The sequence below is a fragment of the Rhineura floridana genome, chromosome 22 (assembly GCF_030035675.1).
Source record: "Rhineura floridana isolate rRhiFlo1 chromosome 22, rRhiFlo1.hap2, whole genome shotgun sequence".
NCBI classification, from domain to species: domain Eukaryota; kingdom Metazoa; phylum Chordata; class Lepidosauria; order Squamata; family Rhineuridae; genus Rhineura; species Rhineura floridana.
Genome location: NC_084501.1, coordinates 675434 through 697702, shown reverse-complemented (window position 1 = coordinate 697702; position 22269 = coordinate 675434). Strand labels below are relative to the sequence as shown.

At 45.8% G+C, this 22269-nt stretch overlaps 1 protein-coding gene across 3 annotated transcripts in view; it reads right to left on the bottom strand.

Moving 5' to 3' along the window:
* Positions 1 to 12266: 12266 nt before the first annotated feature.
* The window catches only part of MAP4K2 (mitogen-activated protein kinase kinase kinase kinase 2), a 69759-nt gene continuing 59756 nt past the window's right edge, over positions 12267 to 22269 (bottom strand). Inside the window, exons 26-32 of one of the 3 annotated variants that reach the window (XM_061606622.1) lie at positions 22094 to 22265; positions 21887 to 21955; positions 21681 to 21767; positions 20426 to 20496; positions 19315 to 19370; positions 18218 to 18431; positions 12267 to 15516 (exon numbers count right to left, since the gene is read on the bottom strand). In XM_061606622.1, coding sequence (XP_061462606.1) covers positions 15484 to 15516; positions 18218 to 18431; positions 19315 to 19370; positions 20426 to 20496; positions 21681 to 21767; positions 21887 to 21955; positions 22094 to 22265 — 702 coding nt within the window. In that variant the 3' untranslated portion in view covers positions 12267 to 15483. The remainder of the gene's footprint in view (positions 15517 to 18217; positions 18432 to 19314; positions 19371 to 20425; positions 20497 to 21680; positions 21768 to 21886; positions 21956 to 22093; positions 22266 to 22269) is intronic. The other 2 variants (XM_061606620.1, XM_061606623.1) reach the window with 2 other exon arrangements.

The following is a 22269-nucleotide window of genomic DNA, read 5'->3' as shown; positions in this document are numbered from 1 at the left end:
AACAACGGCAGAGTATTATTCCTGTTCCAGGATTTATACGTCGCGTTAACAAATAAAAGTCTCTATGGGGAAAATGTCTTTCTTTGTTCCTCTGTCTGGTCACGTCACTGCAGTCCCAGCCACTTGCCTGGAAAGTCCATCGGCCAGTACATTGTCCTTGCCTTTTATGAACTGGAAGTCCACTTGATAGTCCTGTAGGGCCCAGGACCACCTCTGCAGCATAGTGTTATGGTTTTTCATAGTCTGCAACCATAACAAGGCCCGATGATCCGTAGTCACTGTGAATCTTCGTCCCCACATGTATGGGCGCAACTTGTTCAGTCCCCACACGACCGCTAGGCACTCCTTCTGGACCGACGAATAGTTTTTCTCCCTCGGCGTCAGCTTGCGACTCAGGTACGCCACTGGATGTCTGGTGCCTTCTCCTGTAGCAAGACGACTCCCAGCGCGAGGTCCGACGCATCTGTAGCCACGATGAATGGTTTCTCATAGTCTGGTGCTATTAATATGGGTCCTTGGCACAAGGCTTGCTTCAGTAGATCAAAAGCCTTCTGACATTCATCCGTCCATACCACACGCTCAGAACACTTCTTCTTTGTTAATTCATGCAAGGGGGTTGCTATTTCCCCAAAATTTCTCACAAACTTCCTATAAAATCCAGCCACACCCAGAAATGCCCTTACTTGTTTTTTGGTTAAGGGGATCGGCCACGCTTGTATTGCCTCCACCTTGCTCCATAAGGGGGTGATTTTCCCACTCCCCACCTTATGTCCTAAATAGATTACTTCCTTTAGTCCAAACTGGCATTTCTTAGCTTTTATTGTGAGGCCTGCTTTTCTTAAGGCCTCCAATACTGTTGTCAGGTGTTGGACATGCTCAGGCACCGACTTGCTAAAAATGGTCACGTCATCGATATAGGCCACTGCAAAATCTGACATGCCTCGCAACACAGTATTGATTAGCCTCTGAAATGAACTTGGTGAGTTCCTTAGTCCCATGGGTAAGGTCACAAACTCATATAACCCATCTGGTGTACTGAAGGCAGTTTTGGCTCTGGATTGCTCGTCTAGTTCCATTTGCCAAAATCCTTTACAGAGATCTAGTGTAGAGATAATGGTTGCTGCCCCCAATAACTCTAACATTGTGTCTACCCTAGGCATAGGATACGCATCTGGGACAGTAATTTTATTGATTAGCTGATAATCAATGCAAAACCTTGTCATTCCATCTTTTTTCGGAACCAGGACAATACTTGAGGCCCAGGGACTGATGGATTCCCTGATCACTCCTAATTCCAGCATATCTTCCACCTCCTTTTTGATCGCATTCAAAACTTTCCCATTCACACGGTACGGAACAGATCTGATTGGGGCATGATCTCCAGTATCAATGGAATGTATAACTATACTGGTTCGGCCAGGTTTGTTGCTAAAGAGATTCCTATAGGTTTTCAAAACTCTCAGAATCTCTTCTTTTACTTCCTCCTTCACCTCCTCTGACCATTCCACTTGATCTACCCCTCCTTTGTCTTTGCTTTCCTGTACCAAATCTGGAAGTTCAGGCCCACTTCCCTCAGGGAATAAGGTAACTTGCAACACCTGTACATCCCTGGTATGGTAAGGCTTCAACATATTTACATGAACCACTTTGCTTTTGTTTAATTGGTCTGTGGTGATTACATATGTCACTGTGTCAAGCCTTTCTCTGATGGTATATGGTCCTTCCCAGTTAGCCTGTAATTTGTCATGTTTCCTGGGTATGAACGCCATAACCATATCTCCCACATCATACACACGTTCCCTGGCTGTTCTGTCATACCAGTAACGTTGCTTCTCCTGTGCTTGACTCAAATTCTTTTCCACCACCTCCATCATTGATGTTAATTTATTGCGGAATTCCAATACAAAATCTACTACAGATGTTTTGTACTCTCCCAGGGTTCCTTCCCATGAATTTTTTTAATAGTTCCAAAGGTCCCCTCACTTTTCTAGTGAACATGAGTTCAAAGGGTGAGAAGCCTGTTGACTCCTGAGGGACTTCTCTGTATGCAAATAAGAAGCATCCCAACTGTTCATCCCAGTCTTGTGGGTGATCTTGAACATAGCTTCTGATCATGCCCTTCAAAACGCCATTGAATCTCTCTGTTAACCCATTAGTGGCGGGATGGTAAGTAGTGGTCTTTAGATGTTTTAGACCACAACATTTCCACATAGATTGCATCACTTCTCCCATGAATACACTGCCTTGATCCGTCAGCACTTCATGAGGGAAACCCAGCCTCATAAAGATTTTTAATAAAGCCTCTGCCACTACAGGGGCTTCTACAGATCTTAGTGCTTCTGCGTCTGGGTACCTGGTGGCAAAATCCACCACCACCAATAGATATTTCTTGCCATGCCTTGTGGGTTTGGAAAAAGGGCCCACCAAATCTATTCCCACTCTATAAAAGGGTTGTCCAATTATAGGAAGGGGCTTTAAGGGTGCCTTAGTCTTTACTTCACTTTTTCCCACCTTTTGGCATATTCCACAAGATAGACAATGTTGTTTTACATCTTTGGAGATATTTGGCCAATAATAGTGTGCCGCCAATCTCCTCTTGGTCTTTTTTATTCCCAGATGTCATGCACATGGGACATCGTGGGCTACCTCTAGCAATCTGGTTCTGTATTTGCTAGGTACTATCAATTGCTTCACTGGTTCACATTCATCCTTTCTCTCAGCGGGCATCCACAGTCTATATAAAATCCCATTCTCACACACAACTTGATTCCTCAGTTTGTCAGTGAAAGGAATCTGTTGGGTCAGAGCTTGTTCCTTTATCTGCTTCAAACTTATATCTTTATGCAGCTCTTCCCTGAATTGCTCTGCTTCTTTCTTATCAGAGACCACTTGATACAGTTTGTCTCCTTCAGCAGGCCTGCTAGTGGTTGCTATCGTGACCTGAGGCTGGTTAACAGATTCCACCCTGTTTGTTTCAGCCCCCCTTAATATGGCTTCTTTTTCTCTGCCAATTTGCTGTCTGGTCACTACATAGATCTTTCCTTGGGCTCCCATTACATCTCTTCCCAGTATTACTGGTTCTTGTTGCTGGGCATTAATGCCTACTTTATATCGGCCCTCTCGGCCTCTCCAAGTCATTTCCACCAGGGCCACAGGCAAACTTTCTGGTTGACCCCTCACTCCTTGGATAGTCACAGTTTCCTGAGGTAATATTACCTCAGATTTTATTAAATCTGGCCTCAGTAATGTCTGAGTGGCACCAGTATCAAGCAATGCCCAATAATTTGCCCCTTGTACACTCACTTCCTCTCTCAGACTTGAATCAAGGTCTGTTACTTCTGTCCAGTTTATCTGGCAGAACTGAACCTTTTTCGCTGTTTCTAAAGCCTTGGGCTCTGTTTTCACTGCCTTTGTCTGAGCAGGATTACTAATGGGGTTGGCAACCTCACATTGAAAACGTAGGTGCCCCGGTCTACCACATTTGTAGCATAATTTCTCCTCACTTTTAGGGTACACAGATCCACTCTGGGGTGTCCTGTGCCCTTCAGATTTTACTGGAGGACTCACTCGCTGTGGTACCACATCCCTTCTGCCAGCATTATATGGTCTGGGTTTAAAATCTCTTGATGTTTTCCCCACCCAGCCAGTTCTGTTGGAGGCAAAGTGATCCGCCATCTCTGCGGCCTCCTGCACCGATGTAGGGGAACGGTCTTTGACCAGGAGCCTTATTTCTGGTGGTAACTGATGGTATAATTGATCCAATATCATGAGGTTTTTCACCTCCTCCACAGACTGAGCTTTTGCACTTGTCAGCCATTTCCCAAATATGTCCATCAGTTTTGCCCCCAGCTCCACAAAAGACCTCCCTGTCTGTATCTGGCAGTTTCTGAAAAGCTTTCTAAAATAATCAGGCCCCAGTCTGAATCTTTTAAACACTGCTTCTTTGAATTCAGCATAGGTGACGGGCCTGTCTGAGGGGAAATATTGGTATACCTTAGCCAATTCCCCTTTAATCAGGTTTGATAAATACTGCATGTATTTATCTTCAGGTAGCCCCCACAACTGAGCTGCTTTTTCAAAGGTGCTGAGGTAAATTTGAGGATCTTGACCAGGCTCATAGACAGCAAAGTCCTTTGGAGTAATTTTTATTTTTGCTCCATCTCTGTCCTTTCTTGTTTCATCAGAATGAAACTTCTCTCTTTCAAATTTTAACTTTTCTACTTGTAATTCGGCATCCACTGCTCATTGTTTCTCCCTCTCCTCAAACCCCATTCTCATTCTCTCAGTTTCCATCTTCAACTTCTCAGTTTCCAACTCCCTCTGCTTGTCTTTTTCCTCAGCCTCCCATCTTAACTTCTCTCTCAAGTACTCTATATAAGTGGGATTGCTTAAGTATCCTTCTGGGGTCTCTTCTCTGACAGGTTGTTTTTGCTGGGCAGTAGCAAATCCTATAAGTGCTACCCTCAATTCATCTACCCCTTTACCCTCGTGAGGTAAATTGAATGTTATGCACTTCTCCACCAGCTCCTCTCTTTTCATTTTTATGTATTCAGCCATGGTGTTTTGAGTTCACTCACTCTTTGCCACACACTCTTTGCCAGTCACTCTCACAAGAAATCTTGTTTTATTTCTGTTTGCCACACCACTGTTCTGGATTCTCTAGTATTCGTATCTGGATTCTCTGTTGTTCGTATCCCACCGCTACTGCCACCACCTGTGACGTAGTCTCCTTTGTCACCACTTGTCTTTGGGACTCTCTTTGGTTCGTATCCCACCACTACTGCCACCACCTGTGACGCCCTTCCCTGGCTCTCCCTGTCAGGTTCCTACCTGCGCGTGGCTACTGCCTGTCACTAGGCACCACCAGGGACTCCACCAGTCCGGACTGTCCTTTTTTATTGTTTCTCTCCCCGCTCTAGCACAGATCTCAACAGATCCCCCTGCTAGGCAACCACCAGTCACGTCCTAATACTAGTATTCCCAGAGACTCTGAATACTGGTATTGTTATTCTCTTCACCACTGCCACCATTTGTTACAGTTTCCCTTCAGCCTTGGTCATTACCTTACCCTCCCTTCTGGTCTGTGAAACCCCAGCCAAGGATCAGGCCTTTGGTAAACCAAATTAAGTATTTATTAAAGATAACAAAGCTAACAAGATTAACAAGATTTCTTCTTAAGGCACATAAGCATATGGTTTTACTCAATACTAATCCGAACTCCACCCCCCTCCTTCTCCACTCTCTCCTGGCAAACAACTCTCTAAACCCCACCAAGCAACCCACTCAGTTCACCTCATCCACCACCACCACCTCCCAGATTCCACTGTCTCTCTTCCTTTTATACGTTCAGCCATTTTAAACACTCAGCCAATCATCTAGCATTCTACTGCCCATTCACTCCCCCTACTCTTTCACTCCACTTACCATGTATCTTCTAAACAACCAATACTTACCGACTTCCCAGGAGGATCCCTACACCTGTGCAGCCTCTGAGACGGCTCCTGTCTTGAATGAAACTTTTTCAGTTTTAAATCCAGTCAGAAGGGTCTTTTTTGACTGGGGATAATTTCTTCCAGATAAGGAAGAAACGTGAGATTTCCCACACAGCTTTGTTGTGATTGTTGGAGACTGGAATTTGTCAGAATTGTCTGTGAAAGAAGGTCTTCCAGCAGCTCGGACGGAGCGAGGATTTCTAGCTAGCTCAGCTGAAAAAGTGACCTTTTTTTTTTGTAAAGAAAAACGGTCTAACAGGCAAGTATTCTCCTGTCTATGCTTATTACTTTCTTATCTACACAGTTAAAGGGATTTGTCAAAGAATCGGCAATTAAGAAAACCTGGGTGAGCCAAAACTTTCCTTCTTTTTTACTCACGGAACTAAGGGGGAAGAAAATAAAAATAGCCTATCTTTTTTTATTGCAAAAAGCTGACATGGAAAATAGCATTATAAAGATTACAACGGATGAGGGTTTTCTTTTTGACTTATAAGACTTTGGTGTAATATATGTCTGGGACTATTTTTTCTGATCTACTTTCTTTTTTTTGACGAATCTGCTCATTTTTTCTGCTACTAGTTTTTTGGACGATGTGAACTAAAGCTGTTTTTGCACTTCTGGGCATATAAGAGATAAGGGCTGTCTAGAGTGTGATGCCAGTTGGTTTGAAAGATTAACTCCTTTGTAACTGGATAAAGAAATAAACTGCTCTTTGCTTGGGACATTGAAAATCGAAGGAGTTTTGTTCCTTTGGCTTTAAGAATGATAATTAAGAAGATCATGGATGTACAAGAAGGGACTTTATCTTTAGACATGTTTCAGAAAATAATGAATGGGATTAACTCGATAAAACAAGAACTGAGAAATAATAGACAAGCGTGGAGAATTGAATTTGACGAAATGAGACAGGAGCTGAAAGAAATTCAGGATTCTATGAGAAAGGAGAATAAAGATAGATCTGGAAAACAAAAAAAAGATGAAAGAAATTAAAGGCAAGGTTCAAACTATGGAGATTGGATTAAATATGGATATGGAAAAAGATTTGGATTTCCTGGCTGTGATGGATTCTGGAGACAAATATTACGGTTTGGAACTCAGCGCTGTCATTGAAGGAATTGAAGAGATTGGAGATAAAGATATTATTGGTTCAAAAAAATTCCTGGACTGGAAGGATTTGATGGAACTTGAAATGGAGAAAGCTAACAGAATTAATCCCTGTTTTGTGTCAATGGAAAAATCTTCAAGAGATGTGCTAGTGTATCATATAAAAAAGAGGAACAGAGATGCGGCTTTGCAACAATACTTCAGTGATATGTTCGGAACTGATGGCAAGAAAATATCTGTGAAAAAGGAAATTCCTATCAGACTCTTATTATATGACTATGACAGCAAGATTATTGGGCGCGTGAAGATGGAACCAATACGGATAATGGAAGGAGAGCGATTTGAAATTACTGGACTTAGTAGACTTGATGAGTTGGATTAATTGACATGTTTATCTAGAAAAAAAAATTGATGGACATATATTTCAAGGATTGGAAACTTCTCTTTGAGTTTTTGTGGAAGAATAAAATGATATGATGTTAATGAGATTTGTAACCAATTAAGATAACCGCTGGAGGAAGGTGATTTTATAATTTATAAGATACAGGCTTGTTATATATTATAGACTTATAGATGAACTACGACAAATCGGAAGTCAATTTTTTTATATTTTTTTTTTCCTTTTATTGTATTAGTTATGGATTTGTGTTTTTTCTTTTTGTATTGTTTTGGTTTTGAAAATTTGAATAAAAATTAATTGAAAAAAAATAAACAACCAACACTTACCATATATACATTAATATAGGAACATCACAGAGACGCCTCTCCCGATACGAACCCGCTCGTACACTACGTTCCACATCGAAGGCCCTCCTCCGAGTTCTGACTCAGAGAGAGGCTCGGAGGGTGGTAAGAAAAACTAGGGCCTTCTCGGTGGTGGCCCCTGAACTGTGGAATAGTCTCCCCGATGAGGTGCGCTTGGCGCCGACTTTGCTATCTTTTCGGCGCCAAGTTAAAATCTTCCTCTTTTCTAAGGCATTTTAATCTAATTTTAATCTTAATTTAGTTTTAAACTTGTTATAACTGATTTTAGATTTTCATTTTTTCATATGTGTTCTTGTTTTATTATGATGGGTTTTACTGTATGTATTTGTATTTTTGCTATACACCGCGCAGAGAGCTATGCTAGTCGGGCGGTATAAAAAATCTAACAAATAAATAAATAAATAAATGTTGGATGGGAGCACTCAGGAGTAAATATGGATGCCCCTGAAGGCTGCAAGTCTAAACACACTTACTAAGGGGCTAAGCCCCATAGAACTCAACAAGACTTCTGAGTATATATTGTTAGGATTGTGCTGTTGGTAAGGCTTGAAGGGATCCTCCGCAATGATAACCATATCAAAACAGGGTTGGGAACCCCCTGCCTGGAACGTCCTGCCTGCCTTTTAACGTGGCTTTTCCAAACTTCTTTACAGACTTGACCCTTCACTGCAGAGAGAGGTTTGAGAAATGAGTAAGAGTTAAAAAGATTCTCTTTCCTGCCTACTCTGTGGGCTGCTATAAACTCACTTTGACAGCCAACCCAGTTCCAGTGGGTAATAATTGACAGAGAGAAAACACACATGGTTTGGTCTGCCTTCACAGGCAGTAGATGGGGAACAACAACAACTGAAGCCACACTTCCCAGTATGTGAATTCTCTTTTACCACTATTGGGCAAGAAACAAACCATCATGCAAATAACAAGGTGCATCATCAGTGGGTTTAAGGGGGTTGAAGTGACCACATGGAACCACTGTTGTTGCTTCTGTGGCTGTAAGGGGGTGAGGTTAAAGATAAATGAAATGCAAATAGAAAAACAAAAACAAAAGACAGTGATGGTTTCATAAATACAATGCCATACCAACCACAACAAGACTCCCATTAGTAAGACAGAAAACTCAGCATCCCACAACCAGTCTGTTCCTAATCAAAACAAAAAAAATCCTGACAGCCAGTCAGCCAAGGTCACAGAAATCCCCATGCAGCACAACCTGACCCAGGAGCTGCAGTTAGTGCAGAATGCTGCAGCATGATTTCTGACATGAGTGAGACCCTATCAGCACATACCTCTGCTCTGAAATTGCATTGGTTGCCAATTTTCTACAAGGCCAAGTTCAAGGTGTGCTTTCCATGTTAGGGATTCCACATAGCACTTGTTCTGTTCTTGTAAGAAATCGATCCTTTAGTGTGGCAGCACCTACACTTTGGAACTCCCTGCCTATTGACATTAAACAGGTGCCTTCATTGTACTCTTTTTGGCACCTGCTAAAAACATTTTTGTTTAGGCAAGCCTACCCAGGCACGTAGAAGCTATTATTTTTATCTGTTTTTGACTCATTGTTGGTTTTATTATTTTGTATGTTTTTAAATACCTGCTTTTAACTGTTTTTGCCTATAATTTTGTTTTAATTCCTTCTATAAACCGCTCTGAGGTTTTTTACAATAAAGCAGTATGTAAATATTGTAAATAAAATACATAAATAAATTTTGCAGTCACTATGACCCTTGGATCTCTTTCCTCTTTTGTACCGAGTCAGGCCATTTGGTACCATCTAGCTCAGTACTGATGATATAGACTAGCATTGGCTGTCAAGGATTCTAGGCAATAGTCTCTTCCAAAGATTGAATTTTGGACCTTTGCATGCAAAGCATATGCCCTACCACTGAGCTCCAGCCCTGTTTAAAAAAGTATAGTTAAAATTGTTATTTTCAATTCACTAATGCATAGCATACTAAGGTAGATCCATACCATGCATTTAAAGCACATGAATCCCATCACAGAATTCTGGACACTGTAGTTTGTTAAGGGTGGTGGGAACTATAATTGTGAGGGGGAAACTACACTTTCCAGGATTCTTTGGGGGAAGTCATGTGCTTTAAATGCGAGTTGGATGTGCTTTAAGTGTATTATGTGGATCTCCATTATTTCATCAACTTTGCCTGCATGTAAATCATTTTAATTAAATTTTAAAATAGAAATAAGCTACAAAGTTTACTGGGTCACCATGGACTACTCACCATCTCTCAGTTTAATCTGCCCCTTGGTGAACACAACAGAGGGGGACCAAGACCACCCCAAAGAAGAAGGGCACATTTAAAATGTAGAGGAAATAATAATGTACAACCATAGAGTAAAATCAGATATTTATCAAGACATAGTATGAAGAAATATTTATATAAGCATGACTGTCAAATATGTTTATTATTTACACAATTTGTAAAGATATTTATAGTGCAATGTTATGCACGTTTACTCAGAAACAAGTCCCAGTGTATTCAGTAGGGCTTACTCAGACAGGGAAGCATGCACAGGACTGCAATTAAGTGATAAGGAACTTCACTCACCCAATCCAAAATTCAGAATCATGCCACCTTAAGCTGTTGGGCAACTGTTTTATACTTGTTCTATGGTTATTGGATATTAAATGGCTTTATTTCTTGTTGTGAGCTGCCTTGGTTTCCAACCCTACCTCACAGGGTTGTTGGAAATATTCCATATAAACACACGCTGGACATGTAAAAATACATACACCCCATATAATAGTTTATTGTCAAAACCAGTTGGCCATTGCAGAACATTTTTTTTAAAAAGTATTAGTTCCTGCCAAATAAAAGCAGTGACACCTGAGTAAGCCATGCCTAACTGTGTAAACAACAACAAAAAAAGTTCAGAGGGGGGGAAATTTACAACACAATCCTTTTTTATGTTCACCCAAAAGTCCCATTGATTTTCAGCACAATCATAACCATTTCTACTCAAAAGTAAGTCCTACTGAATTCAATGGGGTTAGCTCCCAGGTATGTGGAATTAGCATTGCAGCTTTACTCCCAGAAAAGCTTCATATTGGGAAGGTTTTCAAAACAAGTTATGAATAAGACAAACTGCCCTCTTCAACAGTCAAGTAAAATTTGAACTTGTTTGACTCCTTAAATAGAAAAGTATAATACTGTAGCATGTACACTATTTAAACCTTCTGTTCAAAAATTATTTGAAAGATAAAATGTATAATATGCCATTTTTTCCAAGTAATTACAAAACCCCTGCATGTACACTTTTATGCCTACCAAGATCCTGCTGTGATCTTCTGTTGTAGTGCAATCCTGTGCATGTTTACACAGAAGCAAGTCCCAATCCTGTACAGGGAAAGTATTCTTTATGCTGCTGAAAGCTATATATTTACTGAATTTCTGATGTGAGACAAGCAGGAAAAGGAGGGTTTAGCTACTGCCTGGGAGTAAACAAATCTTGTCAGTCACAACCCTGACTTCACTTATTGGCTAAAAACCTGAAAGGGCAGGGATTAGAGCAGCCAGTACTAGCAGAATTTTCAGGAGGTTGGTGGCTGACATTTTGGTTTATATCTTTTGAACTAGACCACCTAGAAACTTTTTTTTTTTTAAATGAAAGCTGAGTCCAGAGATCAAGGTGACTCATCCGGAGACCCAGAGAGGACCCCCAAAAACCAGAGTCTCCAGACAAAAAACGGAGACCTGGCAACCCTATGCCCCCAGGGTCAATCTTGACAGACGGAAGTAAAACACTGGGAATATGCAGAGTACCTGTCCTTCACCACTGAGGAGCCACTTCCTTCCAAGACGCAGCTGGGATTAGGAAGGGCTTTCCAATGGGGGGCATGCCATCCTTGCAGCCCCCCGCCGGGCACCTCTTGCTGTAGAAATCTGTTTTTGAGAGTTACCCCAAACTCTGATCACCCATTTGCCTCGGGATCAGGGGATTTACTCTATGCTCCAATTAGGCATGCTGTGTCTTTGTGTGCGCGCACACTTTATAGCTGAGAAGGAGCACTTCTTGTTGTGTGTGTTGCCACCAGCTGACGTGTGTGCGCTTCACTCGCTGTCCCTACGCCTGCCAGCACTCCTGCCCAGTGGGAGGGGGGACGGCGGGAGGCCACGTCTGCGCCAGGAAGATAAGATTTGGGGCCTGGCTCTGTGACTTTGACTTGCTCTTGGTGTCATGACTCCCTGGAACAAAAGTAAAGAAAAAAGTAGAAGAGGGGGACAGATGAGGTGGGATGGGGTGCGCCTGTTTGGGACGGGGACAGGGAGAGCCAGGAGGGGCGTGGCCCAGCTGCTCAGCTTTCCTGCCCCCTCGGATGGAAAGAGGTTGCCCCACTTAGCTGGGTAGCAGTCTGCCTCTCTGCCTGCCACCGTTGTGGATGTGTGCAGGGATGGAGGCGCCTGTGACGCCCTTCCCTGGTTCTCCCTGTCAGGTTCCCACCTGCTTGTGGCTACTGCCTTTCACTAGGCACCACCAGGGACACCACCAGTCCGGACCGTCCTTTATATGGTTTCTCACTGCGCTCTAGCACAGATCTCACTAGATCCCACTGCTAGGCAGCACCACCAGTCATGTCCTATAACCAATACTCCCGGAAACTTTGCCTGAGTCTCTCTCTAGCTGGTTACTTTTGTGACTGCGTGCTTATGCTGTTCCCAACCCCCTTGTATCTTTATATACAAAGCATACAACTCTGGGTTGCTCTGGATACTTGACTTGTTACCATTTCTCTCTTCACCGCTGCCACCATTAGATACTGCTTCTGTTCAGCCCTGGTAATTACCTTGCCCTCCCTTCTGGTCTGTATATTCCCCAGCCAAGGATCAGGCCTTTGGTAAACCAAATAAGTATTTATTTACTAATAACAGGAAATAACAAGATTACTTTAGGAATGTTTCACAAGCGTATGGTTTCATATATATGGTTACTCTTTATGTTTCTGTTCATATATATCCTCTTTAAATATCAGCCAAATCCAATCCAAACTTCCCTCAGAACTCTGCCAACCAACTCAACAACCTCTCTCTAACTGACTCTCTCCCACCTTCCAACCGACCCCCATTCATCACTCACAAACCTCCATTTATACCTTCAGCCAGCCAGCCACTCAGCCAATCATCATCCAGCACACTTCAGCTTCTCACCCATGCACTCCCCCTTTCTCTCTCAGTCAATTACCATACATCACCCAATAGACCCGCACTTACCATATTTACAGATGCTAACTTACAGGAACATCACGGCGTCCCATTCTGGCTTGTGCAAGAAGTGGGGGCTGAGACTGTGGTGTGGGGAGGCGAGGCGCATTCCTCCCCGTGTGACAGGCATGCATGTGCACTGGGAATCCCTGAGAGAGGAGGGCCAGGCAGCTGCCAAGTGCAAGGCATGGACGTGAACTCATCTGCCCTGGCTCTGGCCAGTCCTTTGTGTACTTACAGCTCCATCCCTGTGCGGGCAGAGTCTGGACAGACCAAGCAAGCTGGAGCATCTGATCCTGCTGGAGACTGCGATTCATTAAACAAAGTGACTGCATTTAATGTATCTAAGGTTCCCCCTTAGAAACAGACCTTTAAATGCAATGACATATTCTTGGCATCATTGAGTTTCACCACACATTCTTGGCATCATCAAGCTGGGTTAAGCTTTTGTGACTCAAATGAGGAGGGAGGGAGGGAGAACATCACCATCACAACCTATGTCCGGAAGAGGCAAGGAGTCCAAATAATGTAATGTCCTCTTTGTAGGGGAGAATGCTTCTCTAAGGGGTAAGAACGAAGCCTGAAGGCTTACCCCAGTCACAGGATTACAGGAATGGAACAAAATGGAAGGGCAATAGCTACACCTATGAGACCACCCCATGGAGTTCCCAAAGAAACACACACACAGAAATCCAGAAGGGTGGCTGGATAACCAGCCAGATGGGCGACTAATAAATTCAATAAATAAATAAATGAAAGAAATCGGGTCCCTCTGTTTTCACTTGTCCCCCAGTTTTGGCCTTCCCAGTTTCTTAGCTAGTTCAGAGGTGGCGGCATCGCGCCAGCAGAGCAGGAAAGGAAAGGGGGGAAATCCGCAAGGATTCAAGGAACCAGATTGGCCCAAAACATCACCCAAGGCTTCCAGTTGGTTAAAAATTAACAAATTCAAATCTGTTTCATGTATCCACTGGAGAGTAAAATACAATTTAATATCAAACTCTTACATTAAATAGCAATTTTCTTTTCAAGTTTTGATTTTCTTTTCTCAGACAACAAATTCCAGCTTTAGCGATTAAAATCCAGAGAGGTGCTAGCAGCCTGGGAAGGAAAGTCCTTGGCATTCAAGTTAAGCAAAGTTGTGGTCGGCCCTGATGGTCCAAGGCTGAGATTCTGACCGGGAGCCTGTTCTGGGCTCCCAAGGCAGCAAAGAATGGCCCCAAATGACCAAACGCCACACACAAACCACACCTGAAGCAACTCTGGACTCCTCCCTTGCGCTCCCCCAAGGCTAGCTGCACAGAGGGCAAGCAGTCCCTGCCTCTGACCCAGCAGACCAGTCAGTAGGCATTCAAACAACACATTGCAGGGTGCAGGGTGGGCACAAGCGGCATCCCAGCCAGGCACTTATGGTGACCCAGCTGAGGCTCCTACCTAAACCTGCCTGAGGGTGGACATTTATGCTACTGAGGAGCCAAAACAAGACAATACGTTAAATGTGCTACAGCATTTAAAATGCATCAGGGGTTTTATTTAGCCCTTTAAAATGACCTGCTGAGGATCAGGGTCCTTCACCTCACCCCAATCCTGACAAAACAAATTGCCATCAACATCACTCCCAGCAGCTCTTTTCACCCTGGGAGGGAAACTGCTGTTGATGCTCCTCCTTGTGGGAATAACAATTTCAGGGGGTGGGGACCATTTTCATCAGGACTGTGATGCAGGACAAAAGATTTAATCCCCGCTTCTCCTTGCATGCTACAGTCCCAATCCTGACATCAACCAGAGAGGAAGCCCTAACATGCCTGAGAGAAAACTGAGGGCCCCCTCTTAAAAATAGGCCATCTCTAAATGCAAACACATTTAATGTATTGTCTAGTTTGGTCCCAAAATGTAAACTGTCTCAAAAGTGGATTAAGTTGCATTCTCTCAAAAAAAACCAAAACCCTGGGAATGGCAGTTTTGCAAAAGTGCCGATAATAATTCCTGTAGGGAGTCCTTGGCCTCTTCCACAGTCCTCAGTTGGGATTAGCAGCCTGGCGCACTTGATGCCTTAAACCGAGGTGCTCTGTGGGGTGATAGGCCCAGGCACCACCAAAGCCACTATTCTGTCTGCCCCCCCAGCCACCTGAATGCTGGACACGGCCATTCTTCTCACCTTGTCAATCAACAAGCGTTTCGCCTCACCGCCCCACCCCAACAGGCCGAACATAACAGACCCTGCAGCTCTATCATCATTCAGTTTTGCCCATCTTTGGCATTTCTCGACTCAGTCGTGCAGCCACAGAATAAGCGTTGCCCTGGGCCCCCTTCAACGGGGACAGGCCAGAATCTCAAAGTGCCCTGAAAGACCTTTAAATTAAAGCTTAAGTGCGAAGAAAGGGGTGCACTTCCCCAATGATTGTCTTCACATGGCAGCTGCAGTAGATCACTGCACCCACACATTGTCATTGCAGATGACTTCTAAGGAGAAGGAAAAAAGGGGAGTATGGGAAGCATTCAAAGGAGGCACAAGGTGTCAGCCAGGAAAGATGGCAAATCCTTCCAAATGGCTAGCAGTTAAATTATTGCAGAAGTATCTCAGGAGATGCTGGCCCAATTCAGGAGGGAAAGGGTTCCTCCCAGTATCTCAGGAAGACTAGAAGGATGGATGAAGAACACATCTGGAGCCAAACCAGGGTTATTATGTTCAGCGCATGTGGCAGCAGTAGTGGAAGGCCCTTATGCCTTCCACACACCCCTGCTGACACTTCCTCAGCAGTCGGCAGGCACGGCTCACAGGCATCCATCTCCCGCAACGGCCCACCCCAAGGCTGAAGACCTCCCAGAGGCCGGAGACTCTGGAAGGAGGAGATCAGCAGCTGCTCTCGTGACCCGTCAGGATGTAGAGGTTGCTCTGTGCCATGGGGTTATCTGTGGGGGTGCTCTCCAGGATGATGTCTCTGGCAGGAGGAGAAAAAGGGGCAGGAACAGTGAGCAACACAGCCTTGTGAGGGGAAAAAGGCAGGCCAGTGAAGGGGTGATGGGCAGCTGCCAACATTCAGAGCCGAGGAGTGGGAAGGACCCCAGGGAAAGGCAGGGACTTTGCCTCCCACATGACTGCCGCCCTGGGCTTCTTGGGGATAGAAATGTATAAATAAAATAAATATTAAGAAAAGAAAAAAAGATCTCAGCTCACACTAGTCAATCAACTGGCCACATTTGCTTGCAGTGCTGAAAACAGAGGGCGCCTGACAGTTTCTGTGTGCTGGGCTTGGGTGCTCCCCTCTCCTCTCCAGCCTGGAGGAGGACTTCAGCAGAGATAAGTTTTTCTTTTGCAGAATCCTGGCTGACTGCTCCATGAAAACAAACTCTAGTTAGTTAAATTAGCCAGCGTCTTAAAGCATGGTTTGAAGTTGTCTTGGCTTGTTTTGAACCTGACCGGAGTTTGCTTCAAATCACAATCACTGATTTGAATGCAATGACAATCCAGGATTCTGTAAAAGTGAAACAAAACTCCACTGAAGTTGTCCTCTTGGTCACACAAGAGCCCGTGTACGTGTGTGTGTGTGTGTGGCAGGGGAAGCACGCAGCAATTCGTTCGGGCTCATTCCAGGCTCACCTCATGTAGCATTAAAGTCATAGTTCCCCTGAGGCTCCTAGAAGGCATTCGCACCCTTTGGGACAGCACCTCCTCTTGGAGCAAAAAGGACCCACATCTTGAAAAGCCTCTCCTGCCCCCCCCACGACTGGCTCAAAGAGCAAGATGCCCCCCACTCCCCTTAAGTTTCAGGGAAACGGAACCAAACAAACAACCAGAAGTCTGCCACCAGGATAGGAACACAGGGCGAGCCCAAGGCATTTTGTTGCCTGAGGCGAGATCTGCTGGGCAGGGCCACTCCTTGGCCCTTTGCAGGCCCCGTGATCAACCACTTTATGAACAAAACTCTGGACCCAGGAGGGGAAAGGGGCCAAGCCTCTTCAAGACTCTGAAGGCCGGTTGCTGCTGGGAAGCACAAGAGGGAAGTGGTCCTGCTCCAGTCCTGCTTATGGGCTTCCCATTGGGGCATCTGGCTGGGCACCATGGGAAACTGGCTGTTGGAGACTAGTAGACAAATGGCCAAGGAATACCTAATCACTTTGGACAAGTTAAAATCCCAAACAGGATTTTAGATTGTGTAGTTTTTATATGCTTGTTGTATTAGATTCTGTAATTTTATTGTATTTTATGTTAACCGCCCAGAGAGCTATTGCTAGTCGGGCGGTATATAAGTTTAATAAATAATAATAATAATAAAATATAACCGGGAAACTACAGACCAGTCAGCCTGACATCGATTCCTGGGAAAATCCTGGAGCAGATTATAAAGCGGTCAGTCTGTAAGCAGCTTGAAAACAATGCAGTGATTACCAAAAGCCAACATGGATTTGTCAAGAAAAAATCCTGCCAGGCTAATCTGATCTCAGTTTTTGGTCGGGTAACCGTGGGAATGCTGTGGACATAATATACAGGTATCTTGATTTCAGCAAAGCTTTTGACAAAGTGCCCCATGATATTCTGATTAGCAAGCTAGCTAAATGTGGGCTGGATGGAACAACTATCAGGTGGATCCACAGTTAACTACAGAATCGTACTCAAAGAGTGCTTATCAGTGGTTTCTTCTCAAACTGGGGGGAGGTAACAAGAAACCAAAGTCATAGTTATGAAATGTGGGGTGCTTGCTCAGCAATACTACATTCGATGAGGATCTTGGAATGGTTGTTGATCACAATCTGAATATGAGCCAACAGTGTGATGTGGCTGCAAAAAAGGCAAATGCTATTTTAGTCAGCATTAACAGTAGTATAGTTTTCAAATTGCGTGAAGTATTGGTTCCCCTCTATTCAGCACTGGTTAGGCCTCATCTGAGTACTGCATCCAGTTCTGGTCTCCGCACTTTAAGAAGGATGCAGACAAACTGGAACGGGGTCAGAGAAGGGCCACGAGGATGATCAGGGGACTGGAAACAAAGCCCTATGAGGAGAGACTGAAAGAACTGGGCATGTTTAGCTTGGAGAAGAAAAGGCTGAGGGGAGATATGATAGCACTCTTCAAGTACTTGAAAGGTTGCCACACAGAGGAGGGCCAGGATCTCTTCTCGATCATCCCAGAGGTGCAGGACACGGAATAATGGGCTCAAGTTGCAGGAAATCAGATTTCGACTGGACATCAGGGGAAACGTCCTGACTGTTAGAATGGTACTACAATGGAACCAATGACCTGGGGAGGTGGTGGGCTCTCCAAAAACTGGAGGCATTCAAGAGGCAGCTGGACAGCCACCTGTCAGGTGTGCTTTAATTTGGATTTCTGCATTGAACAGGGGGTTGGACTCAACGGCCTTACAGGTCTCTTCCAACTCTACTATTCTGTGATTCTATGACTAGATGATGGGCCCTTTTTGGCCTGTTCCATCCGGCCAGGCTGTCTTTAGGCTCTTGTGAGTTTTGTCTCCTCACACTTGCCATCTTGGTACCAAACCTGCTTCTGGCCTGGAGGATGCTGGCTATCCTTTGCCTTCCATCCTGCTTAATTTGGCACTCTCCAATCTGGGGACCCCGACAAAATCTTCTGGGCCCCGTCCGGCCCCGTCTGAAGGGCAGGAGATGGGAGGCTTTGAGGCTTACAGGTGTGGCCCACAGGAGGGGCTCCTGCGATGCTTGAACTGCGGCTGGGGAAAGCAACTCCATGATGGATCCATTTTTCTTGCAGCTGCCCCAGCCCCTTGGATTGGATAAGGATGGGAAGCCCTGAAAAAAGGCTGACCACTCCTCTCTGGCAAGAGAGTATAACGTCATGTCTTCCCCTCCACTTTTGGCTAGGGGTGGGCAGGTGGGGGAGCTGGGAGGAGAGATAAAGAAGGAAGGAGAAACAGCGAGGATTAAGGACAAGAGGAAAGGAAAAGAAGAGGCACTAAAAATGGCCCCCCACTAACAGACTACAATTGGACACACACCAAGGTAACAGCCGGGCCCAACAGCTCTGCTCATAAGGCAGGGGGCTGGTCTGGGGCAGGATGGCCCCTCCGGCTGGAGAGGATCTTCTAGATGTGGACCCTGCCCTCCTTGCCCCAAGAGAAGGGGCCATCCGGAGGTGTTTGAAGGCCTTCCAGGAGACTCAGAAGTGGGATTTAATTAACGCTGGGGGGGGGTTGGAATGAGCCTGAGCAAAATGCTGTGTTTGTGTCTCCCTTCCCTCCCACTGGTGGACAACTTTGGCAGTTTAGCTTCACTTTTACAAAATCCTGGACTATCATTTCATTCAAATCAGTGTGTGTGGTTGAAAACAACTTCTGGTCAGGTTCAAAACAAACCAAGCCAACTTCAGATCGTCATCATCATCACCGTTATTATTATTATTAAGAAGCCAGCTTGTTTAATTAACTAGAGACTGTTTTCAATTGCAGTCCTTGGTTCAGACTGACTGACAAGCCATGATTCTGTAAAAGTAAAACTAAACTCTGCTGAAGTTCTGGCTAGATAGGAGGGAGGAAAGGAGAGGGGTGTTATGTGCTGTTCCGGCTCATCCACATAGCAGCAAACCATGGTTTAGTGTTACATGTGAACACGGCCACTGTGGGTGGGCCAAAGACCAGAATATGTGGTTGGGAAGGGACACTAAGCCCCACCTGAAACTGCAAGGGGAATGTGGGTCGGGGTGGAAAACGCAGAAATGTTGAGACATCTTCAGCAGGTCCTTTTCTCAACTGGTGCAAGAGCCTCACCTGTGGGCTCCTAAGACCTGGAACACTCTGGATTCATCTGTGACCTCCTGTGTCACCTGTTATGGAATGAAGGTGCAGCTTAGCAGGAAATCCCCATGACCAAGACTACGTTTATCAAACCTGTAATACCCTTTCTTGCTTCTTAAAAACAGAAAGGAAGAACCCTCTGCTCCTATCACATTACTTCATCTTATGTTTATGATTATTAAAATTAATTGCATTTACATCTCATGCATCCTCCAAGGAGCTCAGGGTAGCTGCACATAATTCTTCCCCCATTTCATCCTCACAACCATCCTGTGAGGTAAATTAAACCCTATGAGAACAAACGGCTGGCCCAAAGCCATCAAGCGGGTTTCACGGCCAAGTGAGGATTTGAACCCAGCCTAGCCCTAGTCCAACAGACCGCTAAGCCCCGCAGTGAGGGAGGGGAGATGACAATATAATCTCTGGAATGAGAGTGGAGGAGAGCTCAGAGGTAGGAAGCTGCCTTATACTGACCCAAATCATTGGTCTACCTGGCTCAGTATCGCCTACACTGACTGGCAGCCGTAGCTCTCCAGGATTTCGGGCAGAGCCTTTCCCACTCCTAACCTGGAGCTGCCAGTAGGGACTGAACCTGGAGCCTTCTGCATCAAAGCAGATGCTCTGCCACTGAGCTACACCAAACACTCCAATGAATAGGTGGGTTCCCCCAAGCCACACATAGCCTGTGTGAAGAAATGGCGCGGTGGGAGGCACACCGTCCAGGAAAAATACCCCCCCACACACAAACACAGAGCTTGATTCATGTTTTCTCTGACATTAGGCTGGAGGTCTCACCTTAACGTGGTGAGGGGGTTTGAGAGTGTTGAAGAAGCTAAGAGCAATGCTGTCAGGAGTGTAGACCAAGAGGCTAGACTCCTAGCAGGGACACCCAAGGCGGAATGGTCACAGCTGAGACACCTGTCTAAGATGCAGCCAAACTCAGAGGAAGGCAACGGTAAACCACCCCTGAATACCTCTTACCACGAAAACCCTATGAACAGAGTATCCAAAATGCAAGGCTGGAGGTCTAATGACAAGAGCCCACCCCCACCCCTCGCTCTCTCCCCAGGCCTGCTTTGCTCACCTCACTGGATTCAAGGCTTCGGCCCTGCATGCCATGTTTCCAGAAGGCCAGGACGCTGTCTTGAAGGCACACTGCAACACAGGAGGAAGCGAGTTCAGACTATAAAATCACCCCCAAGAGGCCACCAATGACTTCAAGAACTCATTCAACTCGAGATTTGGGGTGTTCTGGCCACCTGTCACTTTGCTGCTTAAGGGCGGAATTCAGCCTCCTGAAATCCTCCTCTTTCTTCACTGTAACATAACGAATGATCAACACTGCCAGTTCCCGCCCATTATCACAGGGACAGCCAAAGCAGCGCCCTCCATCTGTTGCTGAACTCCAGCTCCCATCAGCCCCAGCCAGCACAGCCAATGCCTAGGCCCCCAACATTTGGAGGGCACCATGTTGACTTCTCCTGCCTTTTCAGTCACAGAAGCAAGCCTGAAAATGTGTGACAAATGCCTGACTAAATTTCAGGAACTAGAGGAGGAGGAAGGCTGAGATGGGTTTGGAAAGGGACCCTCGTTCAGTGATTGACCATGCAGAAGATCTGGGTTTGATCCTGGCTGTCTCCAGTTAAAACAATCAGGTAGCAGGCGACAGGAAAGACCCTTCTCTGCCGGAGACCATGGAGAGCTGCTGCATGATAGTGACAGCCACACCCCCTCCCCCCTTTTTTTTGCTGCGGGTTGAGAAAGAGATTCTTGTTAACGCCTTCTCCCACAACAACAAATTTGCTAGGAGCAAATAAGCATGAAAGGGAAGAATATATATCTTGAGCTGTGTTGCAGTGACTTTTTTCACTGTCACTCTGATTGGCTTCAATCAGCAGGAAAGAACAAAGGTGCATGTTAGAAGACTCTTCTCAGTGGCTAACACACTCCCCTTTCATGCTGACTGGCTCATAGGATGCTGGAGATATAGGAATCCTGCTCCCAAAAAAGTAAGGGGTCTAAGACCCTCTGAGTCCCCAGATGACTACACCCTTGGAACAAACAGTCTGATCTCTTGACCCAGACAAGACACTAGGTTGGCATAGTGCCAGGAGTCAGCATTATCAGACTCCAACTATGGCAGGGGTCCCACTGCTAATCCCTTGGGCCCTCTGGCCCTCCTCTTCCCTCTTGCTACCTTTGGGCCCAGAGGAAGAGGCGGGAAGGAAATGGGCCTGCTCAGGGGTCTGGACATTGCCAGGGAAGACAACACTCTTAAAGGCCAAGACTCGGCGGGGAGGCCCGAAAGACACACGCCCACCCCAGGGAACCCAACTTACCAATCGTCTCGATAGGGAAGTTGAATGTCAGTTCAGGAGCGAGGGCTCCCTGAGGAGCGCCACGGAGGTTCACGACCCGCACACAACCTGAGGGAAGGAGCAGAGCAGCACTGACCCGATGGCCAAGAGGCAACCCAAGGAGGGCGGAGGGGAGGGTGGCAGCGGCAGCAGCGCCTGGCGAGCCAAACGGCAAAGAAGCAACTTACGCTCAAAGCACACCAGGACGGTGTCTCGGTCCATCTGAGTGACGTGACTGGCCATGACGAGGGGCCGACCTGCAAGGAGAAGAGAGTCCAGGAAGGCTGGCCGAGGGGAGTGTGTTGGGGGGGTGCGTGGGGCGGCAGCTGGTGCCACCTCCATTGCACAGAGGCAGCGGAGGAGGCGAGAGGGGTTGGGGGGGTTACCTCTCTTACCGGAAGGGCTTGAGGTGCTGAGGCCAGTGCTGAGGGAGAGGGTGCTGAAATGCAGCTCTGCGCCCGGCTGATCGCTGCCAGTGACTCCCAAGCACACCTGCGGGTACTCCTCTGTCTCCACCACCAGCAGCTCAAAGAGGGTCAGCGGGGCAGGCAGCACCACAGAGACATGCTGG